Source organism: Pantherophis guttatus, chromosome 3 (genome assembly GCF_059756535.1).
Source record: "Pantherophis guttatus breed Tessera chromosome 3, ASM5975653v1, whole genome shotgun sequence".
NCBI classification, from domain to species: Eukaryota; Metazoa; Chordata; class Lepidosauria; order Squamata; family Colubridae; genus Pantherophis; species Pantherophis guttatus.
Genome location: NC_142065.1, coordinates 186,280,883 through 186,303,662, shown reverse-complemented (window position 1 = coordinate 186,303,662; position 22,780 = coordinate 186,280,883). Strand labels below are relative to the sequence as shown.

At 39.3% G+C, this 22,780-nt stretch overlaps 1 protein-coding gene across 1 annotated transcript; it reads left to right on the top strand.

Moving 5' to 3' along the window:
- The first annotated feature begins 715 nt into the window (after window positions 1–715).
- On the top strand, window positions 716–19,832 carry TMEM64 (transmembrane protein 64). The gene is made up of 3 exons (XM_034422412.3): window positions 716–2,487; window positions 11,598–11,753; window positions 17,202–19,832. The coding sequence occupies exons 1-3, from the start codon at window positions 1,729–1,731 to the stop codon at window positions 17,391–17,393; spliced, it is 1,107 nt and encodes a 368-aa protein (XP_034278303.2). The 5' UTR covers window positions 716–1,728; the 3' UTR covers window positions 17,394–19,832.
- Window positions 19,833–22,780: the final 2,948 nt, after the last annotated feature.

The following is a 22,780-nucleotide window of genomic DNA, read 5'->3' as shown; positions in this document are numbered from 1 at the left end:
GTTTGTTAAACTTAAAACTGAATGTTTTAAGAACTGGTAGTTTTAACTGAGAAAATAATCTAGAATAAAATATTACACCTTTTACAGCACCTCTGTAATTTTGAAGCTCCAATGGAAACAAAATGTTACAGAAAAGCACCCCAAAAATGTTTTTTTTTAAAAAAAATGCATTGTAAGCCGCCCTGAGTCTCCGGAGAAAGGAGGCATATAAATTGAATTATTATTATTATTATTATTATTATTATTAATAATAATAATAATAATAATAATAATAATAATAATTTCTTTATTTTTCTGCAACATCATAGACATTACATTATCATTGCATACATCATGCATCACACATTACCTTACATCAGAAATAGGTCTTACATATTTAACTACTCTATGCAGAGTTTATCCTGAAACTTCAAGTTATTTCCTACTTAATGCAAAGGTGATGGTACCCCGTTTTCACTTTTTTAGGTGGTATACCTTGTTAGAAAATACAAGTAAAGCCAGCGAGGTGCTAGGTTTCATAAGTGGCTTGAATTTCAATCTTGTTTCCATTTTCCTTCTTTCATCAGCTTTGACTGTATTTGTGTTAAATTACAGTTTGTGAAGCTAACTTGCAATTATGTTCTTTACAAGCCACACGCTTCATTTCTTTCCAAGTGAAAAGCAAAATCCTTTATGAGGTATTTGATATGGTAATAACGTCCCCACGGCAAATCCCCTGGTACAGTACTTTCAGGCTGCGGTTTGTGCCGCTGTGAACAGACATCCGCACCAGATCACAAGCCTGTAGGAGGCCAGCGAGAAGCTGTGCGGATAAATGTGAAAGTGCATTTGTGTAAACAGATCGATGCGACTGCACTCAGGACAGGAGAGCTTTTGGATATAAAGACAAAAGGAGTTGGGGAGGCTCAGATCCGCAAGCACGACGCCCTGCGCGCCAAAAGGAAAAAAAAAAAGAAGAAAAAAACTTGTTTATGACTGCGAGGGCGTCTGTGGTGAAAGACGTGGCAGACTCCGCAGAGAGAGAGGGAGGGAGAGAGACCCTTGTGGACGCAGACTTATGAGGTGTTTTATCTTTGCACCACAGCGCAACGGAAACTGGTTGTGAAAGGTGGGGGTGGAGGAAACAGCGCCCTTCTGGAAACGGGCCGGGCACCCCTTTTCTGCAACTCCCCTCCCTGGGAAGGCGGAGGAAGAGGAGGAGGAGGAGGCGACGTCGGCGGTAAACTCGGCCGGCCCCCTCCCAGCGCCGCCCATCCGCCCCCAGCAGGCCGTGGAGGATCGACGCATCCTCGTCGTCTTTCTACCTCGCGCTCGCCGCCGCTTCGCCGCGCGCTTTTTGAGGCGGCTGCGCCTGAGTCGCGGCGGCGGCCTTTCGCACCGGCCGGCCCGGCGGAGGGGCCTTGGCAGCGCTTGGGAATGGGGTGCTGGAGCTGTTGCTCTTGCTTCATCGCGGGACTTGTCCCTTTTGGCAAGGCCGCGATGTTTTTGGTCGCCGCCGCCGTTTAACCGCCGGGTAAAACGAGACCGCCGTCTGCGGCTGGCCGCGCAAGAGAACAGCCTTCGCCTTCCTCAGCCCCGGCGCCTTCCTCGGCTGCGGTGGCGATGAGCGAGCGGCCGCGTCTTCATCCAGAGAAGCGGGGAAGGCGCAGCTCTCCCTCGACCTTCGCCCGCCGGCGGCGCCGCCTCCTCCTCCGCCTCGCCAAGCTCAGCTCGCCGTAGACGCCGGCGATGTGGAGCTCCGGGGCCGCCGCGTTGCAGCTGCTCTCGCGGGCGACCAAGCACGCCTTCGCTCAGGGAGCCCGGCAAGACCTGAACCGCTGGCTGGAGCCTCTGGGAGCCGCGGGCGAGCCGACGGAAGCGGCGGGCAGAGGGGCGTCCGGCGAGCAGCTGCTGTTTGGGGAGCAGAACGGGCTGTATCACTGCCCTCCGCCTCCTCCTTCTCAGGAACCGTCGGTGGAGCTCCTGCTCTGCCAGCTGCCCGAAGCGGGACACGGTTTGGGGGAGAGCAGGACGTGGCACTGCTCGGGATGCCTGCTGGGGACCTGCTGGTGCAAGAGTTGCCTGAGCGTGTGTTTCCTGGCGATGTTGTGCTTCGCCTCGCTGGCCTTGGTGCGCCAGTACCTGCGGGACCTGATGCTCTGGGCCGAGAGCTTGGACAGCCTGGCCGGCGTGCTTCTCTTCACCGTGGGCTTCATCGTGGTGTCCTTCCCTTGCGGCTGGGGCTACATCTTACTCAACGTGGCCGCCGGCTATCTCTACGGCTTCGTGCTGGGCATGGGTCTCATGGTTCTGGGTGTCGTGATCGGCACCTTCATCTCCCACGTGGTTTGCAAGAAACTCCTGGCCCGCTGGGTGCAGGCTAGGATCCAGGGTAGCGAGAAGCTCAGCGCCGTCATCCGCGTTGTGGAAGGAGGAAGCGGCCTCAAGGTGGTGGCCTTGGCTAGACTTACACCGATACCCTTTGGACTTCAAAATGCACTCTTCTCTGTGAGTAACTGTCAAGGAGCTCTGGATGTGCCTTGTTTAACAAACTGCAGGTGAAAGGCTCCTTCTTGCACCCCAGTGCCGATTCCAGCTTAGGGCTAAGCACCTTGCTACTACTCTCCAGGTGTCTTGTATTAGCTTCCACCAGCCCCATCTTGCACAGGATTGTGCGCCCTATAGTTCAGAAGAGCTGGATAGTACGAGATTGGCTATCCCATCAGTTCAGACCCAGTTACAATACAAAGAGGTTGCAAATAATTGGTTTATCAATCAATTGTAGAGATAGGAAAAGTCAGAACTCAGAAATAATCAGAATATATGCTTTCTCCCCCCCCCCCCAGTGTTTTGGAATAGTTCTTAAATCTGCACTGATTGTTCAAAGAAGATCAATATAGGTCAGATATTCCCTGAAGATGCATGTGATGATAACCCACAATAGGAAAGCTTCCTTGAATGTAACTTGACACTGAGAAACAAGGGGAGAGGGATATTTAGCTATTTTCCTTGTCTCAAATCTCTGTCAAATAGCACCATTTCCTGTGTAGTGTACAGTAGTTTATTCCCTGGAGACAGAAGACATTGCTAAATATTCATGCATCTAGAAAAAAAATAAAGCTTTGCTATTCAGAAGGAAACACAGGCAGAAAATGGGTTAAATTATGCTTTCTTGCTGTCAGTTCTCTGCTTCCGATTATCAGAAAGCTGTGATTTTTAACATTTTACAACTCTGTTAGCATACCTTTCCAATGAGAGCAATGCATATTTAGATATTGGTAGACTTATCCTACTTATTATTTCAGTGTTTAGAAGATGGCTTTTAAATTTGACAGAACTTGATCCATCACAAAGAACCTTCCAAAACAATTCTGATATAGTTGTTTTAACATAAGAATCAACTTATCTTTCCTCTACTTACAAGAAATTGTGCTTAAAATCTGAAAGCCAATTTTATGCTGGGTCTGTATCTTATGAAGGTTAATTTGTTACATTTTTTATTTTTCTAAAACAAATAGTTGGTTTTAGCCTGTAATATAACACCTCTGTATTTTCCTGCATTCAAGGCAAAGGATGAATATATATTTAGTACTTGTGTTTGGTCCTTGAAGTAGTTTACATTTTATTATTGATTGGAAAACCTGGATTGTTTGTTACCAGAAGACATCTAAAAAGGTTTTATTTGGGAAACTGTAGGAGCATATGGAAGGCTATCCCTCTTGTCATGATTGTAGTGCAATTAATATGCAGAATGTGTTTTCATTTTTTTTTTTTGGCCTAGTGAACACAAATAGAGAAAAAAAAAGATATAAAAAGGAAAAATAAAGTGAAAGAAAATGGAAGTTGTACAATTTTTTAAAAAAACATATAAAGGAAGTATTAAATCTTGAGCAGATGGAAAATAATATTGATCAATCTTTCCATTACATCAGTAAAAGGCCAGTTCATAAACAGAGAGTGAATGTAAGCCATGAGTCCAAGATTGTAATTGAGGGTGGCATTTCACACATATAATATATTTCTATTGCAAAGGAATAATCTTTTTTGCTATGTTGTAGCCTGGTAAATCTGTAGTTCTCTCAATACTAATACATTTCAAAATGTTGATATATGATTCAAATCACATTCATGCCTTAAACATCTCTCCTCAAAGCCCCATTAACAGCTAAAAGACACTCAACCAAAATTAGAACAATAATAGAATATACATCTAAGCTTAAATGTGCTCTCTGTCATTTTGTATAACCAGTTCAAAGTAGACAAAAATTCTTTTAATGCATTCTTTGAAGTATCCAATAAAAATGAAAAAAAGTTGAATGAGTCTCATCCTGAAGTTATAAGTAACATAATTAATGTTCTTTAAGACTCTTATTCATTGAATTATGAATATAGGATATTCCAATAGTTTACTCCAAAGTACTTTAAAATAATTGAACACACATTTCAATGATGGTATTCAGGATTTTGAAATGCATCTGGAACAAAAAGTTTTCAATAAAAAGTTGTTTTAATTAAGTGTCCCACTGATCTTCATTTTTAGACAATCTCAAATCCCCTTTGGGATTCAGATTTGAACAAATTAAATTAAACAAATTTAATTCAGTTCTCAAACAATTATGTACAGTGGAAATCTCAAACTCAAACATCCTTTCCCAGAAGTCACCTAAATCTTGATACCCTGGTCTCACTTTCTGTTCTTTGAAATAATGGGTTGCTCAAGCACATTGTCACCTATCTTTCTTCCAAGAAGCACTTTATTTGGTGCTCTCCCTAAATATTCCTAAATGGGAATATTGACTTAGATATCCATCCTTCAGTAATAGTAATTTACAATAATAATATTTTCCTATAACCCTTTAGGATTTTGTCTATGGAGCTTCTCAGTCATCCAGATCATGGTTGTCCCAAAGGTGCTTTCAGTCCATTTGCCTCTTGAAAAAGTACCTTTGGGATCTTTAGGATTTTAAACATCTTTTAATAGTAAAGTGAAATTTAAAAATCGACAAAAATCAAACTAAAAAAAAGGGATATTGCCATGGGTAATTATTCTTAGGTAATTGAAACAATTTTCCCACCAAGCTAGCTGGGTGGCCTTGGGTCAGTCAATCTCTCAACCCAAGCCAAGGGCATCTTTTATTCAACTTCCTCAGGATGTGTGAGTAAATAATTCCAGTTGTAATTACATTGCTGAGGGATTAAAATATTGCATATCAAGGAATATTACGCCAGAATTTAAACTGGCATATCAAGGATTTTTCCACATTCATCAAAACATCCACTGCCAACTCCAGTTTTTCTGAGCACATATCTAAAATATCAAGGGGTAATCTAATATTATGTTAGACTTGAAAATCTTTTATAAAACCATATTGCATAGAAGAGATATTTGAAGGTAATATTGTCTGTAGGGCGCAAAGAAACAATCTACTGCGAATTCTGTATGGTATCAGGAAGGGCATTGGGCCAGTAAACACTCAGCTCCATTGAGTCGCCCAACTCTGCTCCGATTTAAGGGAGTACAAAATCATAAAAAGGGAGTTATTGTCTGTAATCTGTATGACAGGTCTGTAATGAAACAATTGGTGCAATATTTAAACAGGAAATTCTGCAAGCTAATGCGGTACAGTAAAAGCAGAATTCTTACCAGCTTCAAATCATAGTTATATGCACCACATTAAAGGACGTTGGAAAAAATATTTTATAAGAATTAATTGTAAACTTCAAACAGTACAGAATTAAGAGGAGTTTTCATGTTTTCATATATTTAACAATATTATTCCCTGAAGGGATAAAGGAGCAGTGAGACAGCTGGTTCATGTGTGATCTTCAGAAGAGCTTTATTATTTACATTTATTAAATGTAAAAGTATAACTGTAATTAAATGTAAAAGTATAACTTAGGCTCATTACATTTATGAAATGAATTGTCTTTAAGCATGTTATTAATTTGTTATATATGAAACTATAAATTGCAAAACTTGTTATCACTTATTTTTGTTAGTTTGAAAGAAAAAAAATAGAAAAACAAAGCTTACAAGATCATTGGCCTAATAGAATTATATATTTTGGGTCTATCAAAAGCAGATATGCCAACCTCTAAGTAAAAAGGCAGCAGTAGACAAGCCCACATCAAAATCTGGCCAAATACAGCAATCTTTTAAAAAAAAAGATAAAACCTTTGCAAATCTACTCAGATAATTGGTACTCCTGCATTCAGTGGACTAACTTCATATAACCAGTTACTAAATATGAGCCTTAAAATTTCAAGCTTAAGCTGTTGCTGTATTATTTCTGAGTTGAAACCTACAGGTAGTCCTTGAGTTAGAACAGTAACTGGGATTAGAAAATTTGTTGCTAAGAGTTGTGGTCATAATTTGCAACCAAACAGGAATCCTTGGCTTCCATTTACAATCAGTAACCGAATCCCTGCTAGACAAGACAACTTCCTGCTAGTTTCCCACAACCAAGTCAATGGGGAAGCTGGCAACAAGTTGCAAGTTCCAGGTAGTTTTACAAGCAGGATGGCAGGCAAGTAAATTGCTGCTGCTGGGTGAGGGACAATGCAAAAGGGGCATGGTGAAGCTCAGGAACAATGTGTAAGGGTGTAAGGGAGGCTTGATGAGGCTCAAGGAGGGTCCACAGTGATGTGCGAAGATGTGAGGGAGATGCAACAAGACTTTGGGAGGGTGCAAGGATGTGTATGGGTGCAAGGGTTACTGAGGATGCAAAAGCTGCATGAGGGTATGAGGAAGGCATGGTAAAGGTTGGGGAGAGTATAAGGGAGTGTGCAAGTGTTCAAGAGAGGTACAGCAATGGTCAGCATGGGCCAGCAAGTGGTATAGTGCAAGTGCAGAGGGGCTGGGGGAGGGTGAGCTAGTAGCAATAGCACTTATACATCTAAGTGCTATTGCTACTAGCTCACCCTCCCCCAGCCCCTCTGCACTTGCACTATACCACTTGCTGGCCCATGCTGACCATTGCTGTACCTCTCTTGAACACAAAGTGCTTTACAGCCCTCTCTAAGCGGTTTATAGAGCTAGCCTATTGCCTATAACAAACTGGGTCCTCATTTTACCAACCTCAGAAGGATGGAAGGCTGAGTCAACCTTGAACCAGTGAGACTCGAACTGCCGAATTGCTGGCAGTCGGCAGTCAGTAGTCAGCAGAATTAGTCTGCACTTGCAAAATTAGGTAGAGGGGACATTCCCTACACATCTGTGACCTTCCCTGCTAATTTTCCCATTGACTTTCTGGGGAAGCTGGCAGGAAAGGTGCAAATGGCAATCATGCCACTGAAGTAGGGTGCTTCAGCGGTCATAAGTGTGAGTTGGTTGCCAAGTGCCCAGATGGCGATCATATGATGCGGAGGTCCTGGAATGGCCTGTAATTTCAGGATTGATCATAATCACCATTTGTTCAGTATCCTTGTGACCACTGAAAAAGGGTTGTAAATCAAGAACTACCTATATTTGTAGGTAGTTTATTTTGTTTTAAAATAATGTATCAGTGCAGGAATATCTAATGTTTGAATCATAATAAGCCATTAGCAAGATGTGATTATTACGGGCTATTGACTGCACCAAGAAGTGCAAAATCAACACAGGTGCTATAATTTAGGAGATGCAAAACAGTGTCTCACCCAGTTCATTCAACAGCTATACAGTATTGTATCATGTGCTATAACTACCTGAACTCCATAATTATCTTAATTCTCAAGTGTTGAATATGCATATTCTAACAAAATAAAAATGTAATCCCTTTAGTCACATGGGACAATTCCATTCTGTCTTTATAATAACTACCAGCCTTTTCTGTAAAGTTGTAGATGTGAGGAATGTGATTCTCTGGATGCTTAAAGGTAAGGTAAAGGTTTCCCTCGCACATATGTGCTAGTCGTTCCCAACTCTAGGGGTCGGTGCTCATCTCGGTCTCAAAGCCGAAGAACCAGCGCTGCCCGAAGACGTCTCCATGGTCATGTGGCTGGCATGACTAAATGCCAAAGCGCACGGAACATTGTTACCTTCCCACCAAGGGTGGTCCCTATTTTTCTACTTGCATTTTTTATGTACTTTCGAATTGCTAAGTTGGCAGAAGCTAGCAACGGGAGCTCATCCTGTTACGCGGCACTAGAGATTCAAATTGCTGAACTGCTGACCTTTCGATCAACAAGCTCAGCGTCTTAGCCACTGAGCCACCGTGTCCCTGGATGCTTATGCAGAAGCAAATCACAGGGTCTTTTGTTGTGATTACTCTCACGTGTGCTTATGATCACACCCTAAGTTTGCACTCTTGTCCACCTAACTTGGATATAAGCCAATTCTACTGCATTGTAGAATTAGGAAATACAATAAAATAAGGTTTTAAATCCCAATTATTTAAGATACCTGCATTTTACAACCAGAAATGTAATTTGTAGTGCCAATTCTAGATATTTTTAGGAAGAACTTTATATCCAAGTTTTATACATTTGTAAATTTTCCAGTTTTATGATAATTGTAATTAGCAAGCTAATATTTTAAACTGATATGATAGATTTGGAAAAGAAAGTTAAATATCAGTTTAAAATGTAAAATGTAAAACTTTATACTGGATTCAGAGTCTTCTATAATTAATTATTCACATATTTGATATGTATAACCAATTAAATTGTAAATTGTAAGATAATCTCCTAGATCTTGCAGTTTCTGATATAAAGATTCAGATAATCAGGAATATTCTGAAAATGCCCACTTTTAAGTCAGTTTTTTTAAAGCTTGTAAGCTCCATAAATCTCTTATGGTAAGTCTCCATAAGCAGACCTTTACAGAACATCATTACAATACAAAGAGGCAAATACAATACAATACAAAGAGGCAGAAGGAAGTACTGAATCTGGATGAACTGCTAATATACTATATCAATGTTTTTATATGTATTATATCTGTAGTCAGAAGCAGTATGCCCATGTGCCAATGCTACATGACCTGCCTTGGTTGTCAGTTGACTTTCAAATGCAATTTAAGATGCTAGTCATTACTTATAAAGCTCTTCATGGTATAGGCCCTGGATAATTGAGGGACTAGCCTTCTCCAGATGTTTCTGTCTGCTTGGTACTCTCTAGCAGTGCCAAGGTCCTCTCTATTAAACATATTGAATATTCTTTATTGGCCAAGTGTGATTGGAAACACAAGGAATTTGTCTCCGTTGTATAAACTCTCAATGTACATACAAACCCAAAGTGAAAAGTCATAGATCATAAATCATAGTTACAATCATAAGTCATAAGATACAAATAACACGTGATAAATCATAAGATACCAATAGAAGAACCAAGTGGGACCAAATGGGACCAAGGAAGCAGGACCAAAGAAGCATAACTTCTCTCCCCTTTGGAAGAGTCTCCCCTCAGAGTTATGAATGGTGTCCTCTTAAGATCAGGCTCTGGTCCAAACCCTAAGGTTAATGCATGTAGTGGTTACCTATTATTGTTAGGATTGTTTCTCTCCGGGCCGACTGTCTTATATTATACTTTATTTACTAGATTTTTATTCCATTTATTATTTTGATAAATACTGGTAATTCAAGGCAGCAAACATACTTAATACTCCTTTCTCGTCCTGTCCTCATCCCTCACAACAACAGCACAATGAGGTGAGTTGGGCTGGGATAGAGTGACTGGTCCAAAGCCACATAGCTGGCTTTCATGCTTAAGGCGGGACTAGAACTCACAGTCTTCCGGTTTCTAAACCAACAGCTTAACCACTTCGCCAGACTTTTATAAAACTGTTTGGCTTTTGTAAATTGTCCAGACTTGCTGGAGTGGGGAGCTATAACATGCATACAAACATACATCCCCATACATTGTTTTTTTCTGCTAGAAGTGCACTAACTTTGATTAATAAGTTTCAGAATCTGGAATATGAAAAAAGTGATAGTGGAAAATTGATAATATTACTAATTAAATTAATAATTGTAATTGAATTAATGACCCTACTAATGATTATTTAGTTTTATGTTAAGTGATCTTATTATCTTTGATATATATACAGAAATCACTGTATACAGAAGTGTAAACATATATTCATTTCATAAATTTGTGAAACAACAAGAATGGCTACAGATTCTGGAGTATGCTGTAAAATTGCATAAGACTATATTTCTACATGGAACTAAATATGCAGTTCCAAACATTTTTGCAAAAAGCTTATGTATTTTGAAATAAGAAATTAAGTATATTCTTTCTTGAAAATTTAAATCATGTATCTGATTTACATAAAAGTGATGTGACAAAAGAAAGAATATTGTACTTTCTGTGTGTAAGTTGGGCAGTTTCTAAATTTTATATATAAATAAAATAAAATAAAATGAGGAAACATATCAGTAGGTGATCCATAGTTTCAGCCAAACAAATTTCAAACATGGAGGATTTGGGCTGCTTGTTAATAAGTTATTCTTGTCTGGTTGCAAATCAAGTTATAGTTCCTAATTTGTGTCATATTAAACTCTCTGTTTAGATTCCATAATAGGATTCTCAAAATTATCAAAATGTGTTATTCTGGATAGATTCTTTAGCCATTACAGTAAAATTTGAAGCTAAAATACAGTAAGTGGGCCCTTATGGTCCTTATTATCTGCTAAAATCATTACAAAATAATATTTACCTCACATAACTAAACATCACTAAATTATAGCAATTTAAACTATAAAACGTATATATAATTAAGTGAAAAAAACTTATTTAAAAAAACATGGATTTAAAAAAGTGATTTTTAGCTCTTACTGCACATAGCACGGTTGAATAGTTTGTCAGGAAATTTACTTAACATTTGAATAGAGTTAGTGAGTAATGATAAATATGGTGTGAACCTATTTCATTAATTTTTCCTGTGTTTTAAGGAAAACTGAGATTTTAAGGAATTAAAAAAATAACTTTAGGCCTACTGTAGGATTTAAATTAGTTTCCTAGATTAAGACAGTGCAAGATCACACCCTTGATTTTCAGCAATAGCAGTCTGGTACTGCTGAAGAGAGATGTAGGGTGAGAATGGATGCTGTACCCTCTCTAATGCAGAGGAAACAAGCTTATGGGAAGAATGGCACAGCACCATCAAACTCTTGCTCACTTCACAAATATCTTCTTGAATACCCTGCAGGCTTAAGTGTTTGCTTCAGCAAAAGCAGCCATAGCAGTTTATATTTCAATTTAAAATCATGTAAAAAATAAAATGTATCAAGTGTCATAAAATGGTACAATCTTTTAATAAATAACCCACAGTCAAAAAGTTGCAAAACAATACTAGAGAATAGCATCAGCATTAAAGAAGAGACAGCAGATAAAAATACAGATGTAAATGTAAGCTTTATGTTTCCTCCCCCAAAATATACCAGAGTAGGGGAAATAATTCTGTAGAGCTACAGCTTGAAACTACTATATAGCTTTGGCAAACACTTCTTTATCTTTCTGAATAAACATAAGATGGACAAATTGTGTTTAAGCATAGTCAGATGCTTTCTCTCTCCCCTCCCTTTTATCTTTCTTGAAATGCGGGGTTGTTAAATTGCTGTCATTTCAGCAGGAGTGAAAAAACTGATCAGACGTGCTTGTCTAATGAATAATTTATATGTATTCCTTTTGTTTAGATCACAGATCTTTCACTACCAAACTACCTGATGGCTTCTTCCATTGGATTACTTCCAACTCAACTTTTAAACTCCTACCTGGGAACTACCTTGCGCACTATGGAAGATGTTATTGCGGAACAAAGTTTTAGCGGTTATTTCATTTTTAGTTTACAGGTAAATTGTTTCGACCTCACTCAGCAATTTATTCTCATAGCATTTTAGGTTAACTTTTATAAATCGGGGCATCTGTGTGGTACTCTCTTGCTATTTGGGCCTGGGACTTCTTCCATAGTCTCTTACCTTGTATTGTAAAATTGAAGTATTGATGGAAATTGAAGTACAAAATATCTAGCATATTGCCTACCCTTACTGAAAGTATTTATCTAATATCCCATAGTGCTGTGTGGAATTTATTCCTTCATTATATAAGTGTTGTTAAACATATACAATTGGATCCTTCCATGAATAGAAGTTTCTCAGCCCATCTGAATATCCTGCCTAACAGAAAGGCTAATTCCTAAATTTTGTTTGAAATGCTCATGCTTGGGGAGAAAAAACTATTTGGCCCATTCATAGAAGCCTAGGGACGCTTCAGCTGGTACAGAATGCGGCCGTGCGGGTTGTGATGGGAGGGTCCCGATACTCCCATGTTACACCTCTCCTGCGCGACTTGCATTGGCTGCCGGTTGCCCTCCGGGTGAGATTCAAGGTGCTGGTGATGACCTATAAAGCCCTACATGGCTTAGGCCCAGGATATCTGTCGGACCATTTGCAACCAGCAACAGCTTCCCATTGCCCGGTGCGTTCTCACAGGGAGGGCCTACTCAGGATACCGTCGGCTAGACAATGTTGGCTGGCGACCCCCAAAGGTAGAGCTTTCTCTGTGGGCGCACCCACCCTTTGGAATCAACTCCCCCTGGGGCTCTGGTTGGCCCCTGACCTTCGCATTTTCTGCTGCGAACTAAAAACATGGCTGTTCAAATTGCCCAGCCTGGACTGATGGGGTTCTGATTATTTTTAATGTGTTTTATGGGTTTAATATGTATTTTTAACATTTATTGGATTGGGATTGTATTTCTTAATTGTTGTGAGTCCTATAGAGATAGGGCGGCATACAAATCAAATTAAATAAATAAAAATAAAAAATGCTTGAATTGAAGCCAGTTTCTGGATTAATAAGATTTTCAGATATTTGCTTTGGAACCAAATGCAATAGCTCAGCAGTTAAAGAAGTAGCTCCCTCTCATATTTGTTACAGTAATTGATAATAGTTGGAGTTTTGTCCTTTTCCTCAAACCCAAAGTTTCAACACTAGGACTTTTATTTATTTTGCCAAAACTTTTAAAGCAATATTTTCTTAGTGTTAGCATATATGACAAAACTATATATGACAATAACTTACATTTTTATAAGTTGGACAAATATTCTATAAGTATAGGTAAAACACTAAGAAGGAATACATAATAAAATGTTGGGAGCAGTTTCCTATTACATTCCATGTTACAGGTAGTCCTTGACTTATGACCATAATTGGGATCACAATTTCCATTTTAAATTGTTATAGGTTGAGTCATCACATGACCTGACCAATTTTATGACTATTCTTATTATGGTCATAAGTCAAGTCATGCGATCATAAGTAGAGTCATTCAGTTATAAGTGTGATTCTAGTTTAACCCATAGCAAATTGAATAACATGATCACGGGACACTGCAGCTAATTGGAAATGTGAGCCTATTGCTAAGTGCCCAAGTTGCAATCATGTGACTCCAGGGGCAGGGTAATTGTCATAAATTTGAATTTAGATTGTAACTGACATTTTTGTAGGCCATTGTTAATTTGAACATAATTAAGGACTTCCTGTATTGGCTTTTTAAAGTCATTTTCTGTGTGATCCTTGGCAGCACTTAGGTTTGATGAAGGATGCGACACCTAGGGAACCTTTGTAGTGGGGTAAAAATCTGAGATTAACAGAAAATATTTGTATGCAGAATGCATAGTCATTCATTAACTAGACTTTCCAAACTGGCATCCTCCAAATTACATAATCTCAGCCCATGCCAAGTTGGGAAAAATATATAACTTACTTTTGAATATATGACATAATAGTCAGATGCTTTATCTGAATTTTTGGCATAGAGTGCTGAAATATTATTATGTGTGGCATTGTAAATGATACTTAGGAGCACCAGGTAGTTCAGCATGATATGTGCAAGTCTTTCTAAAGAATTTTCCCCAAGTTAAATCAATATATGGCTTCTGTGAAAAGATAATATTACTCTGTTGAAACAAATTTTATTTGTATTCTGTAATAAGATACAGTATGTCTTTTGAAATGGCATTAATGTTTTAGTATTTGAGAGCTGTACAAATGCCAAGATCACTCTTTAGACCTGAAGTTTGTTTGTTTGTTTGTTTGTTTAAGGCTAAATTGCTTAGTGAATTCATGGGAGAAATGAAATTCAAACCAGCAGTAGTATACAGTAATTTACAGCTCTTCTTTTCTATATCACATATCTGTAAATTTTGTTACATTAAACTAGACATGGGATATAATTTTCTTAAATTTTTCATCTAATTTAAAATTACTTGTTTATTTAGCTTAAACTACTCTTAGAGTGTTGATAAAGGTTGGCCATGTATCTATATCAAAGACATAATTAATTGCATACCTTTTGTCAGCTGTTGCCAAGAGCAGTCTTCAATATTGGTACAGGTAGTCCTCAATTTATGACCACAATTGAGCCCAAAATTTCAGTTGCTAAGTGTAAGTATATGTTAAATGAGTTTTGTCTCATTTTACGACTTTTCCTGCCACAGTTGTTAAATGAATCAGTGCAGTTAAGTTAGTAACACGATTGCTAAATGAATCTTGATTTTCCATTGACTTTGCTTGTCAGAAGATCACAAAAGGGGGATCACATGACCCAGGACACTGTAACTGTGTCAGGGTTCCAAGTAACATATCCATAGTGAACAAAATTCTGAGGCAGGCAATTTCGTCAAAGAATAGGTTTATTGGATATGTCATATTGGCACATGCTGGTGAAATCTGACTCTGAATTCCCACAGTTTTCACCTAATTAAAAGTAAAAATTTGTCACTTTCTCAAAATAAGCAGTCACATGGTCCAATCAGTATACTATCCAGTTGCTAGGTGATTCAAGTCCTCTCCTTCCAGCACTTGCAGGAATTCCTTGGTTCCCAAGAGAAAGTATTTTGTTTTGACTACAACACCCCAACTATCTCTATTCCCTTCCCCCACCCCCACCCCCACTCCCCGCTATACTTCTTCTCCAGTGTGTCAGCACTGAAGTCAGTCAGGCCAGCTTTAGGGTTGACAGGCGGCCCCCCCTTAATTGAAAAGGAGTTCCTGGAAGAAGACAAGAACACAGATAGGTTAATCAAACACAAGCTTGACAAACTGTGATAAATATAAGTCAATTGCCAAGCGTCAGAATTTTGATCCCGTGACTGTGGGGATGTCACAATAGTTGTAAACATGAAAAATTGTCATAATTCATGTTTTTCAGTGCCGTTGTAACTTTGAATGATTACTAAATGAACTGTTGTAAGTAATTATTGTCCCTATTTTTAAACGAGGAAATAGGAACAACCCAGCCGATTATCGTCCTATAAGTCTGCTCTCCATCATTGGGAAATTGTACGCTAAATATCTCCAACGCAGACTCCTCACCTGGGTCGAGGAGTCCAACATTATTGGTGCTGAACAGATTGGGTTTAAAGCAGGCTGTGCCACATTGGACCACTGCTTTGTCCTAGCGCACCTGGTTGACAAATATGCCACCATACCAGGTGGTAAACTTTTTACTGCTTTTATCGATCTAAAGGCAGCATTTGATTCAATCCCAAGGGAATTGTTGTGGACAAAATTGTTCAAAAGCTCCATCGACAGACGTCTGTTGTTCCTAATTAGATCCCTATACAATCAGACTTCTAGTCAGGTCAGGTGTAGTTTGCAGGGAGAACTCTCTAACCCTATCCCGATAAAGAGTGGAGTAAGGCAGGGCTGTCTCCTGGCTCCTCTTTTGTTTAACCTATTTTTATCTGATTTGGCCTCTTATATTGGATGTATTGAGTCTCACGCCCCAAAGCTGTCAACAACGAAGATCCCGCTTCTCCTTTATGCTGATGACGCGGTCCTCCTATCACTGACGAGGCTTGGCCTGAAAAGGCTTCTCTCTGCATTTGGGTCCTACTGTGCTGAGAATCACTTGTCCATTAACTACGACAAATCAAAAGTCTTGGTGTTCTCTAGTGCCCGGAAGTTACACAACTGGGCTATTAAGGGTAATGCTGTTAAGCAGGTTTCCCATTTTAAGTATTTAGGTATACATTTTCAGAACACTGGTGCTTGGACTAGACACCGAACCCAGGTGCTGAATTCAGCTTTTTGTAGCCATCAGCAGATTTTAAGATTTTTCTATACCCAAGGTGGCCAATTTATTCCTTCTGCTCTGCGTATTTACAAAGCCAAAACCTTGGCCCAAACTCTTTATGGAATTCCGATATGGATACAGGGCTTCAAGGAGTGTATTGAAAGAACGCAGGCTGCTTTTTTAAGGAAACTTTTGGGTCTCCCTCCCTGTGTTGGCTTTGCTCCGATGTATCTGGAACTGGGCATTCGATCAGTTGAATGCATGGCGTGGATCAACACCTTTAAATGGTGGTTTCGGGCACTCTTTTTGGCAGCCCCTGGCAGCTACCTCTCCCTGGTGTTAGCTGACCCCTATACGTCTCGATGGGAGAGGGATCTGACGAAGAAACTCCACCTGTTAGGTTTTTCGGGGGATGCCATGGGAGACTATGGCCTTAAAGATGCCCAATGTAGGGTAGTCCAACGGCTTGTGGACATAGACTTACAATATCTGAGAGCTAGAGCCAATAAAACCTGCTCCCCTCTGGTCTTCAGCCAACTTAATAATTTTGGACTGAGGATGGCCTCATATTTCTATACTCTAACCATCCCTAAGTATAGAAGAGTCTTCTCCCTTGCTCGTTTTAACGTCTTGCCTTCAGCATTGCTGGACGGACGATTCAAGAGGCTTCCGAGGGGCGAGCGGCTATGTCCCTGTGGTAGAGCGGAGGTTGAGACTGTGGAGCATGTCCTTTTACACTGCCCCATGTACAACGTAGCCAGGACTAATTTGATGTCTCTCTTAGAGACAGATTTCTGTGGGCCCAATGATAGTGATTTGGCCTTGTATTGTCTAGGGGATGGCTCCTCATACACTACCTCTCAGGTCTCAAAATTTTTTCTAAGAGCCGTAACCATTAGAGGAGAGCGCTGTGGTCCCTCTCAGCCGGGGCTTCCGGTGGCCGGCTGTTCGTGATGTTCTTTTCCCTATGTTTTTCTGTAGCTATGCTTGCATTTTGGTCTGTGACCGTAAATAAATTTATTATTATTATAACTGTTGTAAGTCAAGGACTACCTGTATTTTGATTCTCAATCTTGCTTGGTAATTTGTGGGCACTTGACAATTCAATTGCAGTAAAAAGCCACTTTAAAAATTCACTTTCTTGATGTACTTTAAATATGTTTATGTTCACGTTTGCAGCTGAAAATATTAAACAAGACAATTGTATCTGCTTCATTCACAGATTGTAATAAGTATAGGCCTCATGTTCTATGTTGTCCACCGAGCTCAAGTGGAATTGAATGCAGCCATAGTTGCATGTGAAATTGAAATGAAGACATCACTTGTGAAAAGCAGTCAGACCAGCAGCAACAATTCAACATCTTGCAACAAGAGGACACTTGCATTTTCTGGAGGAGGAATCAACATTGTGTGACTTCCTCTCATTTTCTGCAGTATTATCTTAGGTTTGTTAAACTGGGTCATTTAATTTGTTGCTTACAACTGCTGGACTTTTCAGCAAAACTTAAAATCCAAGTGGCTGGAAGATGTACTGTGATAAGAAGTACGCGGCAGTTTTTATATAGTAAACTGGCTAAATTTTTGTAGGGTTCAATAGTAACTGTAAACATAGATGCAAATCTGGCTGCACCTTTGTCTTTATTATCATGACTTATAGTCTGCACTTTAGACTTTGTTTGGTGTTTGCTTTTATAAACTGAAGAATACCCCGATACAATTTTCTTTCTGCTTAGCATTATTTATAAGACTGACTAATAAATAGTAGATCTTTAATACTTATAAAAATGTAAAGTATGCAACTTCATGTACAGAACTCTTAAATATGTGTGTTTTTGAAACTCAGTGAAACCTTGATCTAACAGTGCAATTTGCAGAATGGACTTTGCTCCTTCTGAATGCTCATGAAACTTCTAATTACATCATTCCTGGTGATTTAGCTATCTGAGCAAATACTTTATTCTGCCACAAATGATGTAATACTTGTTGAAAATTACAGGCCTCGTTTAGATTATCTTGGATGGAAAATTCTTGTCCTTTAATTGGAAGAAAATCTAGAGAGAAATTGATTCGCTGCATCTGAAGTCCATTAAACAGGTATCCACTAAATTGAGGTTTCACTGTATTTCTGGAAAATAGAACCTTTTTTCAGAATTGAGAACAATCAATGCAGGAAAATCCCATTTTTCATAGCTGGGAGGATAAGATGAGCACTTCCTCATGAGAAAGCTCTTCTGGAATCCAGAGTAATCTTCTTGTTTGTAACAGGTTAAAGGACATCCCCATACTTCTCTGGGGTTATCCGCTTAAAGAAAGGGGAGAATGTTTTTGCTATTTTGGGAACTATTTGGTTTCCTTACCTTATTTTGTTAAAAAATCTGAGAACTGAGAGAGAGAAAAAAACCCTTACATAAATCTTTAGTTGAATGTATTTTTGTAAGCCTCTGAACTGTTCTGGAGCCATCATAAATGTTCATATAAGTTCAAATCCTACATTGTGGGACTGAAGTGCTCTTATAAAACATGTTAAGTTATACTGTATAATATGCAAAGTAAAAGAGAAACTACAGAGTACTTACAGATTGTGGAAAAGAATAGTGCGAAGGAGAATTTGCAGGTGAAATGCAAATCTTTGAATGGATTTATCCTTGTGAGTAACAACAAAAGGGCTCTTCCACTGTTTCTAACTAGCGGTGAAAAGATTTTAGGAAACTGTATCAGATTTGCTTCATTCTGCACTCTGTAACACGAGCAAAATAGGTGGAATAAACCTTTCTGAAAACATAATGATACTAATTAATCATGTGGCCTTTATTTTTTAGAGAAGACTTTTTGGTTTTTCTTTCTTGAAAAGCTTTAAAAATCCACACAATTCCGCCCTGCATATATTTTCTTCTGATCATAAAATAATGCTCTTATATAAGTTTTCTGCAGTATTTTAAGATTTGTATCTATGAGGATGTGTCCCCTTTTCTTTTCTTTTCTTTTTTAAATTAAGAAAAAATAGATTTTCCATCTTTAAAACATTGACTAGGAAATGGCAGAAATGTCTTGAGGCTCAGGAATCTGTAAACATTTAAAAAAAATAATTTCATAAAATAAGTTGAATTCTCTTTAGAAAATCACTAACTTTGTTCTATAGGTTTGAATGAACTGGAATAAGCATAACTTGCTTATGTGTATTCATATCATAATTCTTTATAGATTGCATATTTGTATGCCTGAATGAGAATTCACAAAGATACTTCATAGCAGTTTGAATCAACTCAAAACTTTGAACTAAGTTTCATTTTTGTCTGAACAATAGAGTCCATTTCTGGGCTCTTGCACTTTTGCAATATCCCTTCCATTTCCTCTTAGTTTTTGGTCATGGTGCAATGATCTGTGAAAGTTATAGATTCTTACAATACAAAATCTGGCCATTGACTTCAACAAGTTTGCTTTGCGTTGAGGCAAATAGTTTTCAAATTTATTGTGCAGAATAATCTGCTCGTACTCTACCATATTTGTTAAATAGTTGAATAGGTAACTATGCCATCTCCCCATATAGCTTAAAATATCACAATATTTCAAATTTAGTGATAAATATGGAACTATTGGCAAGACCTTGTTTGGGAAATTTGGTGTTGTTCTACAGTTGAATTGTTTTTGTTACTTGAAAATTGGAAGTTTGGCTATTATTTTATGACACTTTGATAGTGAATGATTGCTGATCCCTTTATTACTGTGGCTTTCATTTGAAAAGTAATACCAATAGGCACTGTAACTTTAATGTTACTTCACCCAAGATTTTATCAATATTTGTTATTCTGTGATCTCCTTTGTTAACAACAATAAAGGAATCTTTGTAAAGCTATATTTTCTGGAGTTTTAGTTGCACTGTGTTTTCAAATTGAGATAATTTGTACAAGGATTTTGAAATTGAATCCTTTCAAAGTTTTTGCATGCAGTATGGCATTTATGTTCAAGAATGAATTATTATTATTTCTTGAGTTACATTTCTGCCCATTTTACCCAAGTGACTCTGTGTGACTTTGACAAATCTTAACCTGTCAAAAGGCATTTGAAACACTAAAAGATCTGTTTGCAAAGGAACCAGTGCTGAAGCATCCTAACCCCGAACAACCCTTCGTTATCCAAGCAGTCGCCAGCAATGTGGCAGTGGGAGCAGTGCTACTCCAAAGAAATAGCCAAGGAAACCTACAGCCCTGTGCCTATATCTCCTGCAAACACAGGACATAGAGAGGGGGTAGGCCACATGGGAAAAAGAGGCTTTCGCAGTGAGATGTGCACTGCTAACCTGGTGCCACCTGCTGGAAGGCTGGCAGAGACTGTTCGAAGTCTGGACTGATCCCAAAAACCTGGAGACCCTTAGGACCCCGCGAAAACAAGTCCTCTGGGCTCAATACTTCAACCGGTTCGATTTCATGCTAAAGCACATCCCAGGGGGGAGGAACTTTCTAGCTGATGCTCTCTCCCACATGCCCCAGTACAAATGCGAACGCGAGGAGGTAGTAGACACCATCATCCCCCCTACACAAACAGCCGCCTAAGTGACCACCAGACGACAACGCCGCGACTGGCAATACCAACCCATAAGCGATCTAACAACGAAACTCAAAACTGAACTGCTAGCAGACCCCTGATTCCGAGACAACCAACACATCTTGACAAAAAGAGATGACCTAGTGTGGAAGGGGACGAAACTCTATGTTCCAGAATCCCTATGCATCCTAATCCTCCAAAGGAGCCACGACGTCAAACCGGCAGGCCACTTCGGGTTCCTGAAGACTTTACACTTAGCTCGGAGAGTGGCACATGTCTTAACTGGCGAGCTGGCCAAAAGTTTTTCCAGTACCTAGCGGACTAGGGATATGTGGTTGTTCATGGTCTCAGTGTAGATGAGGATGTCACCCAGGTAGATGACCCCCTTATAGGGGTGCTCATGCAGCACCTCGTTTATTAACTGCATGAACACCTTTGGGGATCCCTGCAGTCCAAAAGGCATCGCTTTGAATTGGAAGCTCCCTAGTGGGCAGTTGAATGCTGTTTTCCATTCATCTCCCTCCCTGATGCGGACTCGGTAGTATGCTTCTCTCAGGTCTAATTTGGTAAAGACTTTTCCCTTGGCTAGGTTAGATGGCATGTCCTTCATGAGGGAGGGGATATAGGTTGTGTACACATACACAGTTTATTGCTCTAAAGTCCATGTACAATCCAATAGTTCCACCTTTTTTTTCTTTGAATAGGACTGGGGCTGCGACCCGTGGCTTGGCTGGCTCGATGAACCTTCTTGCTAGGTTGTCTATGTATGTCTTTGTCTATGTATTTGCACATTTCTTGCCTTTCCTGGGGCGTCATGATGTACAATTTGGGTTTGGGTAGTTTTGCCCCGGGGATGATTTCGAAGGCGCAGTCTGTCTCATGGTGGGGAGGACACCCTGATATACAACAGGTAAAAATAATCCAATAAAACTAATATATAAACATATAAAAACTATATGAAATTTTAAAAGCAGAATTAAAAGCAGTGGCAGATTTCATCTTATCTGACTTGGTCATTGCAAAAACAACTCACTATTGCCAGACCCTAGACACAGCAGCAGAGCCATATCTTTACACTCTTAGTGGGTTGGGGCTAAACTAAGGTCCATGGCAGAAAAGGATCTCTACTTAGGTCCTGCCAGATGACATTTTTTCATAGATGGCATCCATAACATATTTCTTCTGCTGGTCCTGATGAGATGGGGAGAGGCAATCGTTCAAACCAGAATCATGCATATGGAGTTTTATAAGTCATAACGAGCATCTTGAAGAGAACTTGGAAGCATACTGTCAACCAATGTGGATTGCAGAACAGAGGTATAATGAGTGCTGATTGAGGAATGCACATAATTGCCCATGTTGCCAAATTCTATACTAACTGCAACTTCCACATGTTGTTCAAGAATTCCACCCCATTCAGAATCATGACAAGTTGCTGCGTCTTGCTAGGGTTGAGTCAAAGCTAGTTGTTTCCTATTCAGAACCCTACAGCCTTGAGACACCAGAACAGGACCCCAAAAGCACTGCTTAATTTGCCAAGGATAAGAAGTACAAATTTGGATATCAACATACTGATGATGCCTCACCTCATGGCGACTCAGTTGTTTCATATAGATGTTAAACAGTACCGGAGATAGTACCAAAGCCCTAAGGAACCTCACAATGCAGAGGCTGAAGATAGGACCTTCCTGATCAACACCAATGCCAGAGGAAGGAGGAGAACCAGCAGAAGCAGTGCTGCCCACCCCAATTCTCAAAACTGGTCCAGGATATGTTTTGTTGGGATTGTTGGAAAACACTCAATCTGGCGGAGGAGGGCTGAACTGAAGCATGGATTTAGTCTGGAGGCACTGCACAACTATGAAAGGGCTAAGACTGACCTGCAAGCCAAATTCCTTGGAGCCTTAACTATTTCCAGGAAAAGACTGCCAGTCTGGGGTTATATTATGCAGTTATATTACATTCTCTTTTATTATTTAAATGTATTCTGTACATCACCTGGGGATGCATTGCCTATCAGCTAGTATTTAAATAAACATAAAAAGTAATTAAAACATTTCAAATAAGATCATCTGCTAGCCTGTATTTTAACAAGTATCAATGGAAAAATGCTATCAGTGCATTTAGTGATAATCACGCTACAGAGGGTACTGAGGAAATAAGCCCCAAACCTGTGTTGTTAGGGTTTGAATTTAGTACCAAATATGAGAATTAAAAATATATACAAGTCTTGTATATCCGAAACACCACAAATTAATG

What these genes read in the sequence shown, in the direction of transcription:
- TMEM64 (XM_034422412.3), top strand. Translation starts at nt 1,729, where the DNA reads ATGTGGAGCTCCGGGGCCGCCGCGTTGCAGCTGCTCTCGCGGGCGACC. An exon ending in TTCAAAATGCACTCTTCTCT is followed by an intron (nt 2,488 to 11,597) that starts GTGAGTAACTGT and finishes CCTTTTGTTTAG; the next exon opens with ATCACAGATCTTTCACTACC. An exon ending in ATTTCATTTTTAGTTTACAG is followed by an intron (nt 11,754 to 17,201) that starts GTAAATTGTTTC and finishes CTTCATTCACAG; the next exon opens with ATTGTAATAAGTATAGGCCT.